The sequence below is a fragment of the Bos mutus genome, chromosome 8 (genome assembly GCF_027580195.1).
Source record: "Bos mutus isolate GX-2022 chromosome 8, NWIPB_WYAK_1.1, whole genome shotgun sequence".
In the NCBI taxonomy this organism is placed as follows: Eukaryota; Metazoa; Chordata; class Mammalia; order Artiodactyla; family Bovidae; genus Bos; species Bos mutus.
Genome location: NC_091624.1, coordinates 104,413,128 through 104,439,436, shown reverse-complemented (window position 1 = coordinate 104,439,436; position 26,309 = coordinate 104,413,128). Strand labels below are relative to the sequence as shown.

Genomic DNA, 26,309 nt, shown 5'->3' with positions numbered 1-26,309 from the left:
TCTCACATGTACTGTTATGTGACATCATATTACATACAAACACATTGACAATAATATGTCCACTTGTAAAATTTACTGTGAAAGAACAGATAATCTTAATGAAATAGAATCCCAATAATACATATATTTTGTATTCATTAAAGGAATCATAACTGCCTCATGACTTTGCATAGCAAGTCATAATAACACCTTTCCATGTGTCACTTGAGCACAATGGTCATCATTTGTATACCACACACACACACACACACACACACAAAACACCCTTATGGCAAAAAGCCTTCCTTCTGAGTTGACGCACTGAGTTTGTACACTTGCACACTCCCCGAGACTTAATCTTGCTGCTGATGAATATCCTCATGCCTAAGAATTTTATAGATAACCCAGTAGAAAATATTAAAAATCAAAAAGGCTAATGGAAAGCAGGCTCGGGAGATGGTGTCAATCTTCTTGGCCCGGTCGATAAAGACCTTCCTCATCTCATCTGGGCTCTTCGGCATTACTTGGACAGAATGGTTGGGGCCCTTTGGGGTCACAACTTCTTTGGTTTGCAGACATGGCCCCATTCCATAAGCAGTGAAGCTGAACCGGCTTTCCCTTATCTCATCATCCTGTCATAAGAAAAATAGAAGCACTGAAGTCATAGAATAAGGCAAGACATGTATAACAAGTGCTTCAGAACCATAACTGAGGCTTTATCATGATAAATGATAACATTATTATAATGAAAAGATAAAGCATATCAAGGTGAGTTGACTTTTGTTCCTATTCAAGTTTTAATGATTTATCCTGCTGTATCATATAGATGAGTCTATTCAATAAAACTCTCAAGTGTTATGTTTTAATAGAAAAACTAAATATTCTGGTGTTCTCCACATATTGCCAAACCACCCAAATAAACTGGGCAAGAAAAAATTCTATGTGGCTAATAAGTTATCCAACATCTGTTGGGTCATCGAAAAAGCAAGAGAGTTCCAGAAAAACATCTACTTCTGCTTTATTGACTATGCCAAAGCCTTTGACTGTGTGGATCACAAGAAACTGTGGGAAATTCTTCAAGAGATGAGAATACCAGACCACCTGATGTGCCTCTTGAGAAATCTGTATGCAGGTCAAGAAGCAACAGTTAGAACTGGACATGGAACAACAGACTGGTTCCAAATCAGGAAAGGAGTATGTCAAAGCTATATATTGTCACCCTGCTTATTTAACTTATATGCAGAGTACACCATCATGAGAAATGCTGGACTGGATGAAGCACAAGCTGGAATCAAGATTACCAGGAGAAATATTAATAACCTCAGATATGCAAATGACCACACCCTTATGGTAGAAAGTGAAGAAGAACTAAAGAGCCTCTTGATGAAAGTGAAAGAGGAGAGTGAAAAAGCTGGCTTAGGGTGATGGTGGCCTCATAGAATGAATTTGGAAGTTTACCTTCCTCTGCGATTTTCTGGAAGAGTTTGAGTAGGATAGGTGTTAGCTCTTCTCTACATTTTTGGTAGAATTAAGCTGTGAAGCTGATCCTGGGCTTTTGTTTACTGGACAATTCTGATTATAGTTTCAATTTCCGTGCTTGTGATGGGCCTGTTAAGATTTTCTATTTCTTCCTGGTTCACTTTTGGAAAGTTGTACTTTTCTAAGAATTTGTCCATTTCTTCCAAGTTGTCCATTTTATTGGCATATAGTTGCTGATAATAGTCTCTTATGATCCTTTGTATTTCTGTGTTGTCTGTTGTGATCTCTCCATTTTCATGTCTAATTTTATTGATTTGGTTTTTCTCCCTTTGTTTCTTGATGAGTCTGGCTAACGATCTGTCAATTTTATTTATCTTCTCAAAGAACCAGCTTTTGGCTTTGTTTATTTTTGCTATGGTCTCTTTTGTTTCTTTTGCACTTATTACTGCCCTAATTTTTAAGATTTATTTCCTTCTACTAACCCTGGGGTTCTTCATTTCGTCCTTTTCTAGTTGCTTTAGGTGTAGAGTTAGGTTATTTATTTGACTTTTTTCTTGTTTCTTGAGATAAGCCTGTATTGCTATGAACCTTCCCCTTAGCACTGCTTTTACAGTGTCCCATAGGTTTTGGGTTGTTGTGTTTTCATTTTCATTCATTTCTATGCATATTTTGATTTCTTTTTAATTTCCTCTGTGATTTGTTGGTTATTCAGCCGTGTGTTTGTTGTTCAGCCTCCATATGTTGGAATTTTTAATAGTTTTTCTCCTGTAATTGACATCTAATCTTACTGCATTGTGGTCAGAAAAGATGCTTGGAATGATTTCAATTTTTTTCAATTTACCAAGGTTAGATTTATGGCCCAGGATGTGATCTATCCTGGAGAAGGTTCCATGCGTGCTTGAGAAAAAGGTGAAATTCATTGTTTTGGGATGGAATGTCCTATAGATATCAATTAGGTCTAACTGGTCTATTGTATCACCCTAATGCCAAAACCTGACAAAGATGCCACATAAAAAGAAAACTACAGGCCAATATCACTGATGAACATAGATACAAAAATCCTTAACAAAATTCTAGCAAACAGAATCCAACAACACACTAAAAAGATCATACACCATGACCAAGTGGGCTTTATCCCAGGGATGCAAGAATTCTTCAATATCCACAAATCAATCAATGTAATACACCACATTAACAACTTAAAGAGTAAAAACCATATGATTATCTCAATAGATGCAGAGAAAGGCTTTGACAAAATTCAACATCCATTTATGATAAAAACCCTCCAGAAAGCAGGAATAGAAGGAACATATCTCAACATAATAAAAGCTATATATGACAAACCCACAGCAAACATTATCCTCAATGGTGAAAAATTGAAAGCATTTCCCCTAAAGTCAGGAATAAGACAAAGGTGCCCACTCTCACCACTACTATTCAACATAGTTTTGGAAGTTTTGGCCACAGCAATCAGAGCAGAAAAAGAAATAAAAGGAATCCAGATTGGAAAAGAAGAAGTAAAACTCTCACTGTTTGCAGATGACATGATCCTCTACATAGAAAACCCTAAAGATGCCGCTAGAAAATTACTAGAACTAATCAATGAATATAGTAAAGTTGCAGGATATAAAATCAACACACAGAAATCCCTTGCATTCCTATACACTAACAATGAGAAAACAGAAAGAGAAATTAAGGAAATATTCCATTCACCATTGCAACAAAAAGAATAAAATATTTAGGAATATAGCTACCTAAAGAAACAAAAGACCTATATATATAAAACTATAAAACACTGGTGAAAGAAATCAAATAGGACACAAATAGTTGGAGAAATATATCATGTTCATGGATTGGAAGACTCAATATAGTGAAAATGAGTGTACTACCCAAAGCAATCTATAAATTCAATTCAATCCCTATCAAGCTACCAACAGTATTTTTCAGAGAACTAGAACAAATAATTTTACAATTTGTATGGAAATACAAAAAACCTTGAATAGCCAAAGCAATCTTGAGAAAGAAGAATGGAACTGGAGGAATCAACCTGCCTGACTTCAGGCTCTACTACAAAGCCACAGTCATCAAGACAGTACGGTACTGGCACAAAGACAGAAATATACATCAATGGAACAAAATAGAAAGCCCAGAGATAAATCCACACACCTATGGACACAGTCAAAAAATGGGCCAAAGAACTAAACAGACATTTCTCCAAAGAAGACATACATATGGCTAACAAACACATGAAAAGATGCTCAACATCACTCATTATTAGAGAAATGCAAATCAAAACCACAATGAGGTACCATTTCATGCCAGTCAGAATGGCTGCTATTCAAAAGTCTACAAGCAATAAATGCTGGAGAGTATGTGGAGAAAAGGGAACCCTCTTACACTGTTGGTGGGAATGCAAACTAGTACAGCCACTATGGAGAACAGTGTGGAGATTCCTTAAAAAACTGGAAATAGAACTGCCTTGTGATCCAGCAATCCCACTGCTGGGCATACACACCGAGGAAACCAGAATTGAAAGAGACATGTGTACCCCAAAGTTCATCACAGCACTGTTTATAATAGCCAGGACATGGAAGCAACCTAGATGTCCATCAGCAGATGAATGGATAAGAAAGCTGTGGTACATATACACAATGGAATATTACTCAGCCATTAAAAAGAATACATTTGAATAAGTTCTAATGAGGTGGATGAAACTGGAACCTATTGTACAGAGTGAAGTAAGCCAGAAAGAAAAACACCAATACAGTATACTAACTCATATATATGGAATTTAGAAAGATGGTAACAATAACCCTGTATATGAGACAGCAAAAGAGACACTGATGTATAGAACAGTCTTTTGGACTCTGTGGGAGAGGGAGAGGGTGGGATGATTTGGGAGAATGGCATTGAAACATGTATATTATCATATGTGAAATGAATCGCCAGTCCAGTTTCAATGCATGAGACAGGGCGCTTGGGGCTGGTGCACTGGGATGACCCAGAGGGATAGGATGGGGAGGGAGGTGGGAGGGGGGTTCAGGAAGGGGAACACATGTACATCCATGGTAGATTCATGTCAATGTATAGCAAAACTAATACAATATTGTAAAGTAATTAGCCTCCAGTTAAAATAAATAATTTTTTTTTAAAAAGCTGGCTTAATATTCAACATTCAGAAAACTAAGATCATGGCATGCAGTCCTATCACTTCATGGCAAATAGAGGGGGAAACAGTGGAAACAGTGTCAGACTCTATTTTGGGGGGCTTCAAAATCACTGCAGACGGTGACTGCAGCCAGGAAATTAAAAGACGCTTGCTCCTTGGAAGAAAAGTTATGACCAACCTAGACAGCATATTAAAAAGCAGAGACGTTACTTTATCAAAGGTCCATCTAGTCAAAGCTATGGCTTTTCCATACTCATTTGAAAAGACCCTGATGCTGGGAAAGATTGAAGGCAGGAGGAGAAGGGGATGGCAGAGGATAAAATGGTTGGATGGCCTCACCAATTCAATGAACATGAGTTTGAGTAAACTCTGGGAGTTGTTGATGGACAGGGAAGCCTGGCGTGCTACAGTCCATGGGGTCACAAAGAGTTGGACACCACTGAGCGACTGAACTGAATTGATTAAGTTATGTTGTGTCTAGTAATGTTCATGTACTACATTTTTTCTCATCATGTGTTTAAATGGGTGCATATATGTTGTTAAAGGGAAAATACCAGGATCACTGACTGAATTTTTCTTTTTTTGTGGAGGCAAGCTTTTTAATGCTGTTTCCTACAACTTCATGTTACTTCATTGGGAAATACAGCTTAGATAGACAACACTGCTGGGTTATTGTTACTCCCCTTGATGTTTTATGCTAACCCATTTGGAATACTATCAGATGGTCAGATATCCTAGTTGATATACAATAACTTTTCGGGTATATTGGTTTAGTTGAAATTATGAAGGAAACCTGGCAGAAATTGGTTTCATGTTAAAGAAAATTACAACATGATAAAAAGTTATGTTCTAAAAAGTAATGTTAATTTTCTCCTAAATGCTCAAATTGAAGAGAATTCATCATGTATGTATATGAAAAGAAAATTTTAAAGAAAAATTACTTAATAAAAAGATGATAAATGAAATATTTTGTAAGAGGAAAATATGGTAATTAATCATTTATAATGAAATTCATTCATGAATAATTTAATGTATTTGTTTAGAATATAACAGTAGGTAGCTGCCTATATATTAAAAGATGACATCTTATAAAGGTATTATATCTCTATCCTTATAGTAATAGAATGGTAAATTAAGAGTTAAAAGTAATTAATTGGCCCACATTCTCAAAAAATTATTTTAGGTCTGTGAAAGTACAGTCTCAATGAGCAGTATATTATAAAATATTAAAGTGAAAAACAGAAATTAAGATGAATTCCAAAATTAAGGAGATGATGCAATAATTCATGAAATAATTTCCTGGGGAATTGTTACATAAAACAATTTCACCTGTAAAAACAGAAACATAATTATTGGAAAATATCTCAACTGTAAGATGTATAAGCTGGAATCAAGACTGCCAGGAGAAATATCAATAACCTCAGATATGCAGGTGACACCACCCTTATGGAAGATAGTGAAGAAGAACTAAAGAGCCTCTTGATGAAAGTGAAAGAGAAGAGTGGAAAAAGTTGGCTTAAAACTCAACATTCAGAAAACTAAGATCATGGCATCTGCTCCCATCACTTCATGGCAAATAGATGGGGAAACAGTGGAAACAGTGTCAGACTTTATTTTTTGGGCTCCAAAATCACTGCAGATGGTGACTGCAGCCAGGAAATTAAAAGACGCTTGCTCCTTGGAAGAAAAGTTATGACCAACCTAGACAGCATATTAAAAAGCAGAGACATTACTTTGCCAACAAAGGTCTGTCTAGTCAAAGCTATGGTTTTTCCGATAGTCATGTATGGATGTGAGAGTTGGACTGTAAAGAAAGCTGAGCACCGAAGAATTGATGCTTTTGAACTGTGGTGTTGGAGAAGACTCTTGAGAGTCCCTTGAACTGCAAGGAGATCCAAGCAGTCCATCCTAAAGGAAATCAGTCCTGAATATTCATTGGAAGGGCTGATGCTGAAGCTGAAACTCCAATACTTTGGCCACCTGATGTGAAGAACTGACTCATTTGAAAAGACCCTTATGGTGGGAAAGACTGAAGGTGGGAGGAGAAGGGGACCACAGAGGATGAGATGGTTGGATGGCATCACCAACTCAATGAACATGAATTTGAGTATGCTCCAGGAGTTGTTGATGGACACAGAAGCCTAGCATGCTGCAGTCCATGGGATCACAAAGAGTCAGACACGACTGAGCAACTGACCTGAACAAAGGATGTATAAGTAATTGACTTTTGAGTAAATAAGTGTGAAATGAAATTGATGACCCAAAGTACACATAACTGTTGTAATCTTACAAAAAAACTGGAAACTGATTTCCCAGTGGTCTTTAAAAAGGATGTTCATTTATACAGCCAATAGTTTTCACTTCTGTGGGATTGTTAAGGCTAAATAACTGTTTTCTTTGATTTTTCTTTTTCTTTATGGAGAAATAATTGACACAGAGTTGTATAAATTTAAGGTGTAGTGTGTGATGGTTTGACTTACATATATTGTGAAATGATTACCACAGTATGTTTAGTGAACATCCATCATCTCACATAGACTAAAAAGAGAAAAAATTATCTTTGTGGTGAGAACTCTCAGGGTCTATTCTGTTAAAAACTTTCCTGTATGTCATATGTGCTATATCTTACAGCAGTGTTAACTACAGTTGTGTTGTACATTATGTCCCTAGGGCTTATATATTTAGAGCTGGAAGTCTGTACCTTCTAACCATCTTCCTCCACTGACCATCTGTTCTAGAGAACTGAGTATTTTCAAACCTTCAGAGAGCTCCCCACATAGACTCTTATCTCAAAACAGAGAAAATCCTCTTCAGATTTAACATATGTCATGAACAACTATAAGTTTCTCATCTCTGTCTTTCCAGTGAACTCTGAGTAAAGGCTTAATGCCAGGTCTTGCTGTTGAGGACTGCAGAGAAACACTAGTACTTACAGCATCATTTCCTTGAAAACAATGGCCTTAAGGTAACAGGAATGAGGAGTTTGTGCCCTGTGCTGTGGCTCCTGCCCTGGCGGAGCTGTGTGGTGGCTCGAAGAGTGAGGGGCCAAAAACGCTCTTGAGTGGCTGCCCCCACCCCCACTCCCGAGATGGAGATGCTGTGTCTGGTCTGTTGCCTGCCTTGTCTGCTCCTAGAGGACTGAGTAAACACAATATCAGGTTAAAGTCTATTGTGTCTGGAGGGTCTGACTGAGAGTTTGAACCCAAAACCTCAGCAGTGGTGACGGAAGGTGACCTGGCTTTCAGATCCTTTCAGCCTCAATGTGGCCCAAGTTTCTGGGAGGGAGTTCTGATGAGAACTTGACCCTGATCCTCCTTGAGTTTGAGTTAGCAAACCTGCAGGGAAAATACTGGGGATAAATCGTACTGTTGGGAGATGGATGACACAGCTGTATGCCCTGTTGAATTGATCATTGAGAGAAAACCAATTAGAAACTAGGTTATAAAACAGGGGAAAGTGGCTCAAGATACAATTGATAATTGATAATCTCTGTGCAACGTGGCTTCCCAGGTAGCTCTAGTGGTAAACAACCTGACTGCAATGCAGGAGACATAAGAGATGCGGGTTCCATCCCTGGGTCCGGAAGATTCTCTGGAGGAGGGTATGGCAGTCCACTCTAGTATTCTTGCCTGGGAAATCCCATGGATAGAGAAGCCTGGCAGGCTAGAGTCCACGGGAGTCTCAAAGAGTCAGACATGACTTAGTGATTAAACAAAAATTAATAATAATAGAAGGAAAATAAATTAGATTCCTCAAGCCTTATCCTCTGACCTACACTCTGGTACACATGGTGATTCAGGGAATCCCCTAGGCCTGGGTTCTCAGGTGGCTCTCCTTTGGGCAAAGAAGGAGTGTATGTATGATTTGTGGAGAGGTTTACCCTAGCAGCTGACATGCTGGGTTTCACTAATGGGAAAAAAAAAAAAAAAATCCAGGCCATTCAGAAGAAAGAGCTTGGCCAGAAGAGAATCTATCAGCTCTCTTGAGGTGACTTTTAAAAGAACGAAAATTGACAGGATTCCTATGAAAGGTTTCCTGGCAGGTTGTCACCAGTCGGGAGGAAGGAAATGGTTTCAAGTTCCTGCAGCTGCTTCCCTTAAGAAACCCTGTTCAATCTGCTGTTTTCATCTCAGAAGTTAATCTAGTGATGCCAATGGGAATACAAACAAAAGGGGCTGACCAGGTGGCTGAATTGACTCCATCTGCAAAGACAGAGTCCAAAGGCCAAGTTCTCCTTGCCCAGTTCTGAGTGGGGTCCCAGGCTGTGCCATGGTTAACATAGAATAGTCGTGGGTGGTAAACACAGCTCTTTGGGACTGTGGAAGCCGGTGTACCATGTGCAGTCAGACTGTTGAAAAGTGAGAAGATGATATTAAGAATAATAAGAAGCTGGCGGGCACAGTGATGCTGGGTTCATAGGCATCATGGTCATAGCAGAATGACCATGATGACATGCAGATAGGAAAATAAGGGACTGAGATATATCCACTGGGCTTCCCTTGTAGCTCATGGACAGAGGAGCCTGGCAGCCTACAATCGATGGGGTCGCAGGAGCCGGACACGACTTAGCGACTAAACCACCACCACGGTATATCCCTGATAGCTCAGTTGATAAAGAATCCATCTGCAATGCAGGAGACCCTGGTTTGATTCCTGTGTTGGGAAGCTCCTCTGGAGAAAGGGAAAGGCTATCCACTCCAGTATTCTGGCCTGGAGAATTCCAAGGACTGTATAGTCCATGGGGTTGCAAATAGTCGGACATGACTGAGCAACTTTCACTTTCACTTTCAAGAGACATCCAGTAGGTGGCATCAACCAAAGACTAAATGTATTAATATAATTGGAAAGGCTGTAACCACGGATGAAGGACCCGGCCATTTTCTGTCTTGAGCCTAATCTTGGGTTATTGTTCCTTGTGCCTGCTGCGTGCGATCATATCCAACTCTTTGATGGCTGAACACTTGAGTTCACTAAGGAAATGCCCCCCAATAGCCTCTACCAGGATGGACATGGCAAAAACTGTTTAGGAGTTTCATTATAGGAATTCCAGGGTAGAATTAATTAGGTGATAGAGTCCCCATCTAGTTGCTGGCTCAGAAGGGGACTATGTCCCAAGGTGGATGTCTTGGATTGGCCTTTGACATAGTCATGGTGGTGAACAAACCATGAAGCAATGGATATAACATGTCCCTCTGTTGATTGCCCACTGAAGCCATTGATGTGGTCAGAGCTTGTCCAGAATATTAACAAGATTAAAAAAACAATTGCTCAGGATTGCTTTTGGATCGAATCTCCAGAGGACAAGTGCTAACACAAAGCTGACAGATGGAATGCCACTAGGGTCTTTGCCCAGGGCTCTTGGAGGAGTCAACTGACTATAGAAGGAATAGGGCTTCCCTGGTGGCTCAGATGGGAAAGAATCTGCCTGCAGTGTGGGAGATCCGGGTTCAATCGCTGGATTGGGAAGATCCTCTGGAGAAGGGAATGGCTACCCACTCCAGTATTCTTGCCAGAAGAACTCCACGGACAGAGGAGTCTCACAGGCTACAGTCCGTGGAGTCACAAAGAGTTGGACGCAACCGAGTGACTTTGAGACAGAGAGTCCATATTGGGCTTTGTTTACACTGTAACAAAAGCCACAGCTGAAAATACTATTTATGGCTTGAATCAGGTCCTTTCATATCAGTCTGGGCCCCTGGAATAGATCCCTTTGGATAAAGGAACACATTTACAAATGATCAGTGTATAAAATGGTCCAAGAGCACAACACAGTAAGGGTATATCAAATTCCATCAGCTCACAGAGCAGTGGTTGAAACAGAAATTAAAACCTTATTACTAGGGACTTCCCTGGTAGTCCAGTGGATGAGACTCTGATCATAAGCAATAGAAGCTATATTGAAACAAATTCAATAAAGACTTTAAAAATGGCCCCCACAAAAAAATAAAAAAAGAAAGAAACACCATTATCACTAAACACAGGATGGTCAGGACATGAACGGTTGCCTGGTTGGGTCACTGGACGAGTACCACGCAGTGATACTAAGAAGCAAATGCCTTTAGAAAGGTTTCTGGTTTCTGGTAGTGGACGTGTGTATGTGTCTGGCATTGGGGGGTTGGGGGATAGGAAGGCTATTACTTAACTCTGTCCCACCTCACAGGTTTCCCTTTTGTATCACCTGATATCATGGTTTTGGGTCCACGACTGTATTTTCCAGTTGAAGGGCTCATTTCTACTCATCATACTATATGTATTTATTTAGACTAGAAAGCCATTCATGCTCTCTGTGGAAGAGGGATCTAAACGTCCTATGTGCTTGAGTAGCTGGAAGGCCTTCCACTTAGATGAAGATACTTTATCTGCTGTCTCTCTTGCTTCTTATCCTACTGAAAAGCTGAGCAAATGACATATGAGATCAAAGCTTATTTCTGTCTTGAAAGTACAAATGCCTCCTCAAACCTGTAATCAGAGCTATGGAGCTGCACTGACAAAGCTACTTTACTTTGGATATTGATTTTAATAGAAAATGACACTTTTGAAAAACTGAAACTTCAACATCATCAGGCAGCATTGGCCTAGCATGAAAACTGGCCACAATTTGTAAAACTACGATATTCTATGTGCATGCAATAATGACAGTCCAGGCCAGGACAAGACTTCTCACAGTGAGGTCCATGCAACAGCTGTCTCAGAATCACTTGGAGGCATGGCTGAGATCCAGTTTTATGCATCTCAATTGCACAGATTTGCACTCATTAACATTTAGGTTGTCTCTGTCATCTGCATTTCCAAATTCTCCAGGTGATCATAATGCTCAAATATGTAGAAACAAAAATTCCCAAAAGACACAATGCAGCTATCCTAGTTAGCTGGAATTCATGGTGATGTAACATTTTTTGAATTCCTCTAACACTTTCTATTTTTTTTTTTTATTAGTTTTGCCATACATCAACATGAATCCGCCATGGGTGTACACATGTTCCCAATCCTGAACCCCCCTCCCACTTCCCAATCCCACTGCTGGGCATACACACCAAGGAAACCAGAATTGAAAGAGACACGTGTACCCCAACATTCATCGCAGCACTGTTTGTAATAGCCAGGACATGGAAGCAACCTAGATGTCCATCAGCAGATGAATGGATAAGAAAGCAGTGGTACATATACACAATGGAGTATTACTCAGCCATTAAAAAGAATACATTTGAATTAGTTCTAATGAGGTGGATGAAACTGGAGCCAATTATACCGAGTGTAGTAAGCCAGAGAGAAAAACACCAATACAGTATACTAACACGTACACATGGAATTTAGAAAGATGGTGACGATAACCCTGTATGCAAGACAGCAAAAGAGACACAGATGTATAGAATAGTCTTTTGGACTCTGTGGGAGAGGGAGAGGGTGGGATGATTTGGGAGAATGGCATTGTAACACTTTCTAATTTAAATTTAAAGTGGTAGTTTATGAAAACATACTCTGTAATGACATTTGATGCTTTTGAACTGGGGTGTTGGAGAAGACTCTTGAGAGTCCCTTGGACTGCAAGGAGATTCAACCAGTCCATCCTAAAAGAGACCAGTCCTGGGTGTTCATTGGAAGGACTAATGCTGAGGCTGAAACTCCAATATTTTGGCTACCTCATGCAAAGAGTTGACTCATTGGAAAAGACCCTGATGCTGGGAGGGGTTGGGGGCAGGAGGAGAAGGGGACGACAGAGGGTGAGATGGCTGGATGGCATCACTGACTCAATGCACGTGAGTTTGGGTGAACTCTGGGAGTTGGTGATGGACAGGAAGGCCTGGCGTGCAGCAATTCATGAGGTCACAAAGAGTCAGACACGACTGAGTGACTGAACTCAACTGAATGACATTTGGGCTAGTACTGAGATATTATTTTATTTTTTAACAATTCCTGTTTTTAAGTCAGGCTGTGTCTAGGAGAGGCTGTATGTAAGCCTATTTATGTGAACTATATCTTTATTCATTTTTAAATTTATGATGGACCAAAGAATATTTTAGGAGTAGAATTTTGACAATTACATTTTATAATGTGATTTGGTGCTGTATTGTTTTCAAAAGCATCTGGGATATGATTTCACTAATAAATATATCACCAGTGGCTTTTCTATTAATTTTGGAGGTGAAGAAATAGAAATCTTCCATTTCAGTAAAAATATTTCCCTTGTTAAAACCTGTCATTCAAACACTTATGGGGGGCTTCCCAGGTGGCACAGTGGTAAAGAACCCGCCTGCCAATGCAAGAGACGCAGGTTTGATCCCTGGGGCAAGAAGGTCCCCTGGAGTAGAAATGGCAGCCCATTCCAGTATTCCTGCCTGGAAAATTCCATGGACAGAGGAGCCTGGTGGGCTACAGTTGATGAGGCCACAGAAAGTCAGACATGACTGAGCAAATAAGCACATAACTAAAAAGTACATCAAGTTATTTTAAGCAACTAATTTTTCTGCTTTGTAAAACTCAGTCAAAAGATTATCCTGTGTTTATGTATGTTTACAAGTGCAGTGATATTCTTTATTCCAATTAGCACTCAAATTTTTTTTTGAGATAATTCAATTTTCTGGAGCTACCTTCAGCTTGGCTTTCTAATAGAGTGAAGGCCACAAAAGTAAGGTTTAGACAAACATCTAAAACTTTTGACTCACTATAGGTTAGCTAGTGTTTAAAGTTCAGGAAATTAAGCCCCTTTACAACTCAAAATATAGACAATAAGAAAGATTAAATAGAATGAATTAAAAATGAACTAAAGAACATGGCTGATTCAAAAAGTAAAATTGAAGAAACAGCTTAGTTTACCCACAAGTCAATCGTCTCAATATGCTTCAAGCAAGTTAGAAGGATAGGCAATAAAAAATATAAAAAGTCATTTTGTTGGTGTATAATTCTTTCTACAGGAGGACCTGTTTTCACTAAATATGGAAATGAGAAAAACGTTTCAGTAATTAAGCAACAATACCATACTGTGAAACATTCTCAGTGCTTTTCTGCCTTATTTAGAGAATTATGCCAAAGATTGACTCATGTAACATGCATATTATAACTAGAATTATTACAAAAAGACAATTCATGGGCAGATATAGTAATTCAATTGAATTTCTTCATCTTTATCATCAAACATGATATATTATCATATATATGAGAAAAGAATTAATTTCCTATCCTCTTCTTAGTTTTAAAATAGCAACCAAAAAAAACCTTATTTGTTTGCTGACATGGTGAAAGCATGAAGATTGCTAGTGAGTAGTTACAAATCATTAATCATATAAGACAGCCTGAATGATGATTAATTATGACAATTGCTGTGAGATACAACAGCATTAAATATGTTACTTTCATCCTGATGTTTTCCTGGGCTGCTGCTGCTGCTAAGTCGCTTCAGTCGTGTCTGACTCTGTGCGACCCCATAGATGGCAGCCCACCAGGCTCCCCCATCCCTGGGATTCTCCAGGCAAGAACACTGGAGTGGGTTGCCATTTCCTTCTCCAAGGCATGAAAGTGAAAAGTGTAAATGAAGTCACTCAGTCGTGTCCAACTCTGTACGGCCCCATAGACAGCAGCCCACTAGGCTCCTCCGTCCATGGGATTTTCCAGGCAAGAGTACTGGAGTGGGGTGCCATTGCCTTCTCCGTGTTTTCCCCCTAGTGGATACCTTTGAGATTTCTTTATACAATGAAGATGCTAAGTAAATTATTCTAAAGGTTGTTTTATTTAAATAATTTTCTGTAACTTTTAATTGTTAAGTAGGAAAATGACAGAAGAAGGAAAAGTAAATTGATATTAATTCACATTTATATGATTTCAAAGTATGTAGATTTTTTAAAAAATGTTTTTTAAATTTTTTGAAAATTGCTAATTGACAAAACAATGGATTGTTTTTGTTGAGAGAAATAAGCATCACTTAGAAAATTTTAAGGCAAGGTGAAGTATGTGAATGAATTAAAAGTTGTTCTCTAGGATAAGTATCAGCCTAAAACAAAAATCCTGTTTAATACATCTGAGTACATTTCTGTATCACCCACCCAAACATGGAAGGCTTAAAAGAGTACAACTATGTATGATGTTAAAAATACTTTAGACTTACAAGTCAATTGTCAATATAAAATTCCTTGAAATTTAGCGTCCAGGAGAACCTTGCATTCATTATAGATGACATATGAATTAGCTGGGCTTCCCAGGTGGCTCAAACAGTAAAGAATTAGCCTGCAATGCAGGAGACCCAGGTTCAGTCCCTGGGTCAGGAAGATACGCTAGAGAAGGGGATGGCTACCCACTCCAGTATTCCTGCACGGAGAATCCCATGGATAGAGGAACCTGGCGGGCTGCAGCCCATGGGATCACAAAGAGTCAGATACAACTGAGCGATACTGCTACTCCTGATACTACTTCCTCTTTCATGAAGTAGTTATAAACTAGCCAAATTTATGCTCAGTGTATTGAATTTAGATTCAGAAATGGTTTGGAGATTATTGAATGGTAAAATGTAAGCTTAAAAGGATGAATATTTTAGGTGAAACTTTGTGAAAACATGATATGTGTACATACATAGGGAATTGAAAAGTCAATGAAATAATTTTTTTTTTAAATCTGCATATCTATTTCTAACTTAATGTTCTAGATTCTTTCAGTGCCAACTTATCATCATAGGGTGACATAAGATAATATTTTACAGTAGATAGCATATAAAAAGCACTGTGCCTGTTTTATTTAACTGTGTGATGGAAGTCATTATACAGCGTGTGAACTTAAGTAGAGACTATTTTATTTATTGAATATTATTTTCCTAAACAGATATTTCAGAGGGGATAGAGCTCTAAAAAATAATTGTATTTAACATACACTTGGAATACTTGTTGTAGGAAATAATCAAATTTTTATAATTTTTCTTTTACGTAAGAAGAAATTTCTAATCCCTGTGCATCAGTCATTCAAGTAGAATTAGTTTGAAATTGTTGAGAAACTACTTTTTTTCAAGTATATATCAAATACTTACCTATGGAAAAAATATCTTCTATTTTAGAATATAGCATAAACTGACCTCCAATGGAAACTTTAGAAAATAATTCCATGTATACAGGTACTACATTGCTTCCAACCATGAAGCCTCATTCCTTCAACCAAAATAGTATACATATATATTTATAATTGGGCTTCTCTGGTGGCTCCCTGGGACAGGAAGATTCCCTAAAGAAGGGAATGGCAATCCAGTCCGACATGCTTGCCTGGAAAATTCCATGGACAGAGGAACTTGGTGGGCTACAGTCCATGGGGTCACAAGGAATCGGACACAACTGAGCAACTAACACTTTTTGCACGTTTTTCATATTTATATCTGTTCTAAATTTTATTTGTTTTCATAATTATATTCTAGACCTCACAAAGGGTATTAATACAAGGCAGAAAAATCAATTATTTGTTATTCTTAATAGTTACCTTGAGTTATTTTTTAAAGTAATACAGGACATAAATACATATGTAAATAAGTTTTTGTACAAATAATCAAAATACAGTCAATTATTTTAAAAAGAAAACAAGCAAAAATATACACTTGGCAATTAGTTTTTGAATCTAGAATTTGTGGTCCATTCTTATTTCATTTGCATACACAAGTAGCAATTAATATACAAGAATAAGCAGGAAGATACACCCGAACACCATGTATATGTATTTTCGCTCAGCAAACTTTGATTATTACATTGCAAAGCAAAAGCTGCATGAAATGCATTAAAGCAATCCCATATCATCCATATTTCTCAACAAGTTACATATGTTCAGAAATATTTCGCATGTGTTTAAACCCTCCAGGACTAAAGTAATGATATCATACATGGGAAGAGCAACTTCTAACCAAAATACTTTTGTATCATGCATACACCCACACACACACAGCACTAAGGATAAGCATTTATGGCAAGGTGCGGTGGTGTGTGATTGGCACACAGCAGGCTAGAACAGTGTGGGGTGGGGAAATTTGGATACAAGCGCGAACGTGTATTCTTTCACAGTATACAAAAAGGATCCATTGTACGTTTGCAGGGGAAAAGGTAAGGCGTAAAAGATCATATGCAGTGCCTAGGCCAAATGCTAAACCAAGGTAAAACTTTCCCCGGAATAATATGTTTATCAGTGTAAAGCCCTTTGTTATGTGAAGCTTTCTATAATGGGGCAATTTTATTTACTCCTCGTCTGCCGAATTAAAATACTATGAAAAACATGCAAATCAGTACTCATGAAAAGAAAGGATATTCAGTTAATTTTTAGACTTATCTTGATTATGTTAATTTAATGATTTAGATTGCTTAGACTGTCACTAAGCAAAGTGTATACTTTGTTTTTTTTTTTTTAATGATGAATTCATTTGGCCCAGAGGACTATTAGGTTGAGAAAAATTGTTTTCAAAAATTGAAAATGATCAACCTTAATTATCATCAACCTGAATGATAATTAGAATGTTATAAAAATAAATGCGATGCATATATTTCTAATCAAATGTATTTGCATTTATTGTATTTTTAAAATGTATTTGTAGTTTCTTAAATAATATAGTTAGTAAACCATATTGTTTCTTTTTTAAAAAATAAGTATTTATTGACTGTTAGCAAAGGAAATCTGTATTTTCATCAGAGTTATTTTTGTACTGTTTTGTCAGGCAATATCTAATTGAATATATATTTCATACTAACATTCCTTATATACTGTTTAGTTACTGAAAATTTAAATATATACCTCTCCCAAAGACGCAACTATGTGTTATGAAAATTCAAGGCAATGAATTTTTAAAGAAAATTAGTTAGGATAATCACATAAAACTAATTGGATCATGTGAATTTTCCCCCCAGGGATGAAAATTGAAGACGTAGGTAGCTACAGTGGGAACAACTATGAAATTTTAGTAGAAAAGAAAAATAGTTGAGGAAGTATTATAATATAGGAATATATAATATAGGAATATAATTAATAACTGCTTTAAAATAATCTTTGGTCTAGATACTTGTTATGAAATTAAGATCACTATTCATCTAACAGTATGTCTGTTGTGTATTCACACAATTGTGTCTATTCTTAAGTGAGATTTGTGGTAAAAATTATCTGGAGAGGTATTTTTAAATACACTTTATTCCAGAAATTTTAATTTAGTAGACTGGACTGTTTGGATATGATTTCCCAAGCTAAATTCTTGGGTTTGGGTATATTTAAATTTTAATTAGAGTGATATATTATGGATCTCCAAGTCAAATTACTAATATGCTGTACTGTAGATTACATTTTTAAACACTTAGGCATTCTAATTAGAGGTGTGTCCTTGTTATCTATTTTTAATCAAACATTTCCAAGGATGCTGAAATCAAAATAAAATAAAAAAAAAACAAAATCATTCATTTACTCTAAAGAATCTCAACATATATTAACATTAAAAATAGTTTGTAAAGATACATAAGTTAGATAAAGCATTTTACTTTTGCCTTATTTTTAGGTCTCTATTTTCTGGCAAGAGGAGCTGTTTTTAGAATTTATTTGTACAAATAAATGTCCCATCTATTTTGCAACTACTTTTGTCAAAGTGTATGATTATTTTCTCTACAGAGACTATTATAAGATGCATGTGATATTTCTGTGTAATATATATTTTTAAATTATTTTGACCAAACAAATAACTCAGTTCATAGAATGAAAGATAACATTTCAAAATTTTTTACTGAGTGAAGAGAGACAACGGGAATTGTTAGAAAAAGAGAATATTCTTAGCTGAAGGGGATTGGTGGTTGTTCAGCTTCAAGTGTGCAGGAGTCTGTGTTTCCCCACCCAACACTGCCTGAGTGCAGAGGATGCTGTCTGCTTTTTTTTTTAACTGATGACCACATTCTTCTACTTAAAGTTAAGAAAATGAATTTACCGTGTCTGAGAAACGGTAAAACTTCTCCAATGCAAAAGCTTCTGTCTGTGGGAAGGTAATGGACCAACAGGGATTGAGAAACCAGAGAATCAAGTCATAGATGGTTACAATATAATTGCACAACTGGCATTCATTGCACAGATCATCTTAACAAATGTATGTATCAATTAATAGTTTCTCACATACATAAGCTATCCAGCCCCAGAGTATGAACTAAAAAAAAAAAAATGAATTTCTTTACTGCACTATATCTTAATTACAATATATGTTCACTGAGTATTTCAAATGGTGATTAGAAATACAATCAGATGTTACTATTTTTGCACTTCGACACTTTTCTAGAGTGCCAATCACTAGAAAAATTAATCTTGCTGTCTTTCTGTGAGCTAAATAATAAAGGGTGTCAAATATTTTTATCCCAATACACTTACAGGTGGTAAAACTGAATAAAGAGTTGCTGTGGCATGGATTTTTTTAAAGGAGGAACCAGAAATGAGTGTCTAAGTTTGTAGAGCATTATCTTATCCATTGGCTGCTCTGACTGCCGGATATGTGGTGGGTGCAGAAAAGGTCTGAGCTCTCATCTCCCCTTGGAACATCACCTGTGTACGACTCCTCATTTCTGGTGTTGGCAGCACGTGGCTGATACATCCTACACTGAAGGAAGGAGAAGAAAGGCAGAAAAATGTAAAATAAATGTGAAAAAGTGAATCAAAATGAGAGGGGGATATAAGTATTGCTTTACTTTTGATTCATGATGTTGGAAGGAAAAATTGTCTTGATCAGTCATTCAGCGGGGAAAAAATGACCACACCTTCACTCCTGGGATACAGAATGCTCTGTCTTATCACAATGTTTCAGCCTGTGCCAGGTATCATGAGAAAAAGGAGAAAATGAGAAGTAAGGGAAGTTAAAAGAAGGAGGGGGAGAGGGGGAGGCAGAGTGAGAAAAGTGTAAGGACACCAGCAGACTAGGAGAGGCTGGGGGCAGGAGATAAAGTTCATCTCTCCACGAAAATATATGTTAATATATAAATGATGTGCTTTAATGCTTATAAAAAATTGGTCAGATACAAGCTCTGGCATTGTTTTTCTGTCAGCCGTCTTACCCAGAGTATTGCAATGCTGAAATTTCTCCCATGCTACAGTGAATCAGGATGTTTACTGGAGCAGGTGATGATTCTGAGGAGTCAATTAGACACTACTGAATAAATTACTGCTTCAGATGTTCAAATTGAGTAGACTCAGCCCTGAGAGATCATGGCTTAGGGTTTTTTTAACATTTTATAAATATATAAATTACAGTCAGTCCTTCAGAAACCATAAGAAATTCCTTAGAAATTAAATTCTTAAAAATGTATGCTATATATAAACCAGACTATTCATTTTAAGATTTGAGAATGTTTTGACTTAAGTATCTCAGTATATTGGATTCTGGTCACAGTTTTCCTTGTAATATATGACTGTGACATTTCTCTATAGCTTGAGACCATTTGCTTTTTTAAAATGTCAGCTGGCACATTCACATTAAATGTAAACTCAAAGATAGGTTGGCTCACAGAAACTCTTTCAGAAAAGGTTGATTGAAATTATGTGCATATAAAGAGAGATGACATTATAAGTCTTATTAGAGGGGAACTACCTCATCCTGTACATCCAAATCCAATTAGAAGATTACTTCTACAGTTTCCTGTGGTCTCCCAGGGATGTCCCTGATTTATCAGGTGATAGCAAGGCAAAAATACACGTTTACTGTGTTTCCAATGGGGATCCAGAAGAAATGTCTCAAAAACACAAAGATACATATAAGAAAGAGACCACATAGCTTTATGTGAACATCAGAGTATTATAAAATAAATAGATAACATTTGATTAAAAAAATTCAAGGAATTAGTTCAAAAAAAGAAAAAATTAATAGCAATAGTTGATGACTTGTGTCAAGTAAAGCCATCAGAAACATTACAGCATTGCAAATAAGAAATGATAGCTTTTATTAGTTGAAGCAAAAAATGATGTTTTTCCAGGACAGATATTAGAAAGAAGTCGATAAAGCTCTCATGTCACCAGATCTGCTGTGTAAAGTATTGGAAAGCAACTAGATGTTACTATTTTCTCCCGGAAGCAATTTTTGACAATGTAAGTTTCAGTTGGACAAAATCAAAGGACAGTCATCTCTTTGAGTTTCTATCTCCATTTTCTTTCTGTACATCCCTATTAAACATAACAAATTCACTTTCCAGGGAGAATTGTATCCTAAGGAACTTCATGCATTTAATCACTTACCTTACTCCTTCTCTTTCGTCGAAATCTCAGAAGTTCTTTGTGTTGTCTTGATACAAAATTTACCGCTGCATATTCCAGAAGTGCTGAAAACACAAAAAGGAGGCACACTGCCATCCAAATATCAATAGCTTTGACATATGAGACCTAACCAGGAAAGAGAGAGTGAGAAAAGTGACTTGTTACTTCCATGGAGAACAAAAATGGACATCTGTTCTAAATTATACCATTTATATACTAGTAATTTTTTACTTAAAATTTTTGTAAGTTTTATGTATTAGTCATACATTAAAATATATATTTCTTGCTAGCAATTTTTTTTTCAAATGAAGCACTAGACCAAATGTATGATGAAAGAAAATAAGATGAAAGGTAATTTTATCTTCAGGGTAAGATAGTATCATACTTGAAAAGTGTGCAGTAACATTGAAAGATACCTGCAGAGTAGCAGAATGCTTGAGAAAGTCTGAAGCAATATTGAGATATAGAAAATACTATTGAACTTGTAGCTCCGTATTTTCTTAATTAAAATTTATTTTTTACTTTGAAATAATTTTAACCTTACAGACATGTTGGTGGAACAGTAAAAAGAACTCCCAAGTTCAACAGTTGTTAATGTTTACTTACATTTCTCTCCCTTCCCTTAATCTCGATCTCTTATGTTTTTCTCCCTGAATTATTTGACTATAATATGCAGACATGATGCCCTGATACTTATGTGTTTTTCTAAAAGGACACTCTCCTACACACACTCAGTTGACCTTTCAGGGCTCAGGATAAATTTTGCTAAAATCTGATTCAGAATCCTATGACATCTGTGTTTACCTGAACACACTGTGCTGTAATTGCTTATTGCTTGTTTTCTTTTTGGTTAGAGTGTGAACTCTTTGAGGACAGATGGCATTTGTTTTGTTCACCACCACAGTAGTGTCTGACCGATGTGTGCATATTTGCTGACTGAATGAGCAGATAAATGAAGGTGCAAAATGTTAAAACACCAGGGAGGAGGGAGCCATAGATAATGATTCCTGTGGAAATTCACTATCTCGAGTGATGCTCTGTTAATACCTGGAACTGAATTGACTTTCTTTTAAAAAGAACTGTCAACTTACACCACTTCCAATGGTGTCAACTTACATGTGAGATGTGCCAACATGGGGGCCCTCTGCATCTCCTCCTGTATCTTAAGTGTGATTTCTGCTGATCAGAAAGAACTCTACCGAGCAGAGACAGAAAGAACTCTACCGAGCAGAGAGATGTATGCCCTCAATTTATTCCATGGTTGTGCTAAGTGTCCGTATGTTTGTAAAGCATAGATTTAAATCTCATGAGTTCTGCAATTGTGTCAGAAATTTCTGGCTGCCCTCAAATGCATATGGTCCCAGAAGATGTAATACAGTTTTCACAGGCACCATCTCAGGCTACACCGTTCCTTGGGAAAATAGGACACATAAAGTGTGTGTGCATTTTTTTTCAACAACCAGGATCTATAATGACATGAACCAAGAGATCAAATAAGAAATTTGGTTTTCAAATGAACCTGACAACTGTTTTCCTATGACAATAGAACTATGCAAACATCATCTATGCAGCCCACATTCTGCTTCTTGTGATCAATACTTGATTGTCGAGACTGAAAAGTCAACTCTCCTCATCCTCTCCTCTGACTCCCACCAACTTCAATTCTCTCTCTCCTCCATCCTCACTGACCCTCCAAGGACAGCAACCACAGGCCCTGGAAGGTTTGGGACTCTAGCACTAATAACTTTAAAATAACACAGCAGTGGGACTTCACTGGTGGTTAAGTGGTTAAGATTCTGTATTTTCAATGCAGGGGGCATGGGTTTGATCCTTGGTCAGGGAAGTAAGATCCTATATGCCATAAAGTGTGGCCAAGAAATAAAAATACATAAATAAATAGTTTTAATAATTCTACCTGTTTAAAAAATAAATAAAATAAAACAGCAGTTTCCTCACCAACACATGGACAACATATTCATGACATATGACACTCATTGCCTGTGATTCTGGTACCGCCTTGTTTCCACCCACTCCTGCCCCTGTCCTTTGTGGCAGCCTCATTCTAATCCAGCCCATCCCCCTGGACCACCGTGCCATGGCCCCATTGTTCACTGTGCTATTGGAACTTGATCTTAAGTAACAATCTCTCCTTGGTATTATTCCTTGGGTACAGGAGTATGAGAAAATGAAGCCTAAATGTTTGCTGACTAGACACTCTAGGCAGGAGAACCGTTGTCTTGGAAACCAAACCAAAGCCACGTGTGGAAGACTGCTTCCTTCCTGAAGCTCCTTCTTCCCCTGGCTCCTTGATCTGCATTCTTTGGGTTTCCTCCCTCCACCCCACCCGACTCGGCTCTCTAGGCCTTTCCTCTTCTTCCTGAGATCCTCAGAGACAGGGCCTGGGCCCCGTCTGTTCTCACACTGAAACTTCTCACTTTCAGCCCTTAACTATTACTTTAGATCCAATTCCTCCTTTGCACTCAGGGCCCCCCGCCTCCGTTTCCTGACTAAACCTCCCGCTAGCCAGTTTCTTACACGACTAGCTTTTGGATGTCTCAGGCTCCTCAGACTTCATTTGACTGAAAACAGAAGCTAGGAATCTCTACTGGACTCAACCAGCAAACACACACAACTGCCTTTTCCTCATCATTAAAGGCTAGGCTCCATTCATCTCCAAATCTCACAGCAAAAAACCAAGTCCAGGAATCCTACCTTTTGGCTATTTCTGAAATTTATCGTTTTCTGTCCTTTCTTACTGACATCGTATTGTGTATTGATCTCAACCACCATAATCTGTTTCTCAGTTTCTCTTAGGGCTGAAGTTACAAAGATAGTAAGACAAACAAGGTATATCTTTGTTAAAATTGGGATATAATTGCTTTACAATGTTTTGTTAGTTTCTGCTGTATACAACAAAGTGAATCAGCTATATGTATACATACATGTATTCTCTCCATCTGGGACCTCCCTCTTACCCCTCATCCCCCTCTAAGTCATCACAGAGCACTGAACTGAGTTCCCTGTGCTACTGGAACCAACATTCAAGAGGGGGGAAATAGACAGCAAAAGTAATCACACAAATGAAGATAATTTAAGAGAACTGCAATAATGAAACCCCTGTAGGGTCATGGGAAAGGGACAGTGTGAAGGGGGCTGTTAGGTGTGAAGGGGGCTGTTAGGTGGCACAGTTCCTAAAGGCCTCTCCGAGGGTGTGATACAACGACCATCTCAGGCCACTTTCTTACTTGCCCGTCATTCTTCACATTTCTTCCTCTAGTTCTTGGCAGAGACCAAAGGACAAGCTCCATCCTGCCTCAGCAGCTTTGAACTCCCTGTTACTTCTGTCTGAAACACTCCTTCCTTTATGGAACCCTTGCTAAATCCTTCAGACTTTAGCTTAAAACCCATGATTTCAGGGAAACCTTCTCCAAATGCTCAGATCAGTACAGCCCTTCTCACCTTCTTACCTCCACTTTCCTCCTAGAACCCATCTCTCAAATGACTCATTGCAGTTGCAATGATATTTATCTGTGGGTAGTTCTCACAAGGTGACCACTGCTGCTACTGCTGCTGCTGCTAAGTCGCTTCAGTCGTGTCTGACTCTGTGCGACCCCATAGACCAGAAAACATCATTTAAATGCCCCCCCTTCAGCTAATTACTCTGTTCCACAGCCCCTAAGGGCCATTTTCCTAAAACTCTGGGTGGAGGAATGCAAAAATGAGCATGTCCCTGAGGATTTCAAGGTGAAATATCTATACTGATATTTTAGCAAACTATGTGTTGACAGCAAACACCAAATAATGAATCTTATTATTGACCTTGCCCCACTGTATCATCATTATCCATTTACATATCTTTCTCCTTTTAGACTAATGTATCCTGTGAGTCAAGGCAAGGGCCAGGTCTTATTCAGCTTTGTGTTTCAAGGACCTAACACAGTACCAGTTATATGATGGGCTCTCAGATAATATTCAATTGATTGAACCATGTGGAGTGACTTGCAATCACTGGCCATTTATTATTAGAGAAATAATTATAATAACTAGCATGCCAGGAATGTTCTTAGGAGTGTCTGTAGAACTACTGAGTGTTCTTAGTAATTGTCCAAAAGTAGCACTTTTAATCCGCACAACTATTCCTCTTATAAAGGTGAGGAGACTGAAACACGTGAAATAACTTGTCATTTTATACACTCAGTTCAATTCAGTTCAGTAGCTCAGTCATGTCCGACTCTTTGTGACCCCATGGACTGCAGCATGACAGGCTTCCCTGTCCATCACCAACTCCCAGGGCTTGCTCAAACATGTCCATCAAGTCAGTGATGCCATCCAACCATCTCATTCTCTGTCGTCTCCTTTACACTACCCTGTGTAAAATAGATAGCTAGTGAGAAGCTGCAGTATAACACAAGCTCAGCTCAATGTCCTATGATGACCTGGAGGGGTGAAGGGAGAGGGAGGTTCAAGAGGGAGGGAATGTAAGTATAGCTGATTCACGCTGTTGTACAGCAGAAATTAACACAATATTATAAAGCAATTACAGTCCAATAAAAAAAATAACATCAGATAGCAACTGCTATACACTGAATATGGTCCTTCAAAAATCCTGATGTTGAAATATACCTCTAAGGTGATGGTAATAGGAGGTGGGATCTTTGGGGAGTGGTTAGGTCATGAGGGTAGAGCCCTCGTGAATGGGATTGGTGCTCTCATTAAAAGGACCCCAGAGAGTGTGTTGCCTTTTCTATTATGAAAGAACGCAGCCTGTAGATTGCCATATATAAACTAAAAAGTGGGCTCTCACCAGACACTGAATCTGCCAGCACCTTGATCTTGAACTTCCCAGGCTCTAGTTTCTATTGTCTATAAACCACCTCATCTATGATACTCGATCATAGAAACCTGGACAAACTGGATGCTACCAAGTTGCAAAGCTAGGATTTGAATACAGGTCATCTGGCTAAAAAAATCTGTAACTCAACTACTATTATACATCACCTGGTTATTAGGCTCCTTCTATTTAAGCTACCACCATAAATTAACAACTGTGAGCACACTAAGTAGAAATAAGTATCTGTATCTTAATATTCCAGGCTCTTCAAATTTTACATGATAGTTAAGGGTGAAATCATTACATAGTATACACATTGGAGGGTTCTGTATGTTTGTTGATCCTAAAATCCGACAATAAACTTCCTAGTAGACAACGTAGAAAAGGAGTTGTGAGAATGTAATTACCACATCAAAAACCAAGTGTTTGCTCTGCAGAAGCGAAACTCTATCAGGGAAACATTTTACCCTTTGAAATACAATGAGAGTCCCCTGAACAATATTCTTACATTAGTTAGGATGAAGTGTTTTTATGAGACAGTTGCCTACTTGTCACGTGATAATCCAGGAAGAGATCAACTTGATAAATTATTATTTGAATGTGCAGAGAGCTGGGTTACTGCAAAGCCTTATCTTTTTCATT

General features: G+C 37.9%; 1 protein-coding gene across 2 annotated transcripts in view; it reads right to left on the bottom strand.

Moving 5' to 3' along the window:
* Positions 1–332: 332 nt before the first annotated feature.
* Positions 333–26,309, bottom strand: part of GLRA3 (glycine receptor alpha 3) — a 201,029-nt gene continuing 175,052 nt past the window's right edge. Inside the window, exons 8-10 of one of the 2 annotated variants that reach the window (XM_005892179.2) lie at positions 20,819–20,962; positions 18,537–18,581; positions 333–611 (exon numbers count right to left, since the gene is read on the bottom strand). In XM_005892179.2, the coding sequence (XP_005892241.1) occupies positions 333–611; positions 18,537–18,581; positions 20,819–20,962 (468 nt within the window). The remainder of the gene's footprint in view (positions 612–18,536; positions 18,582–20,818; positions 20,963–26,309) is intronic. The other variant, XM_005892180.2, reaches the window with a different exon arrangement.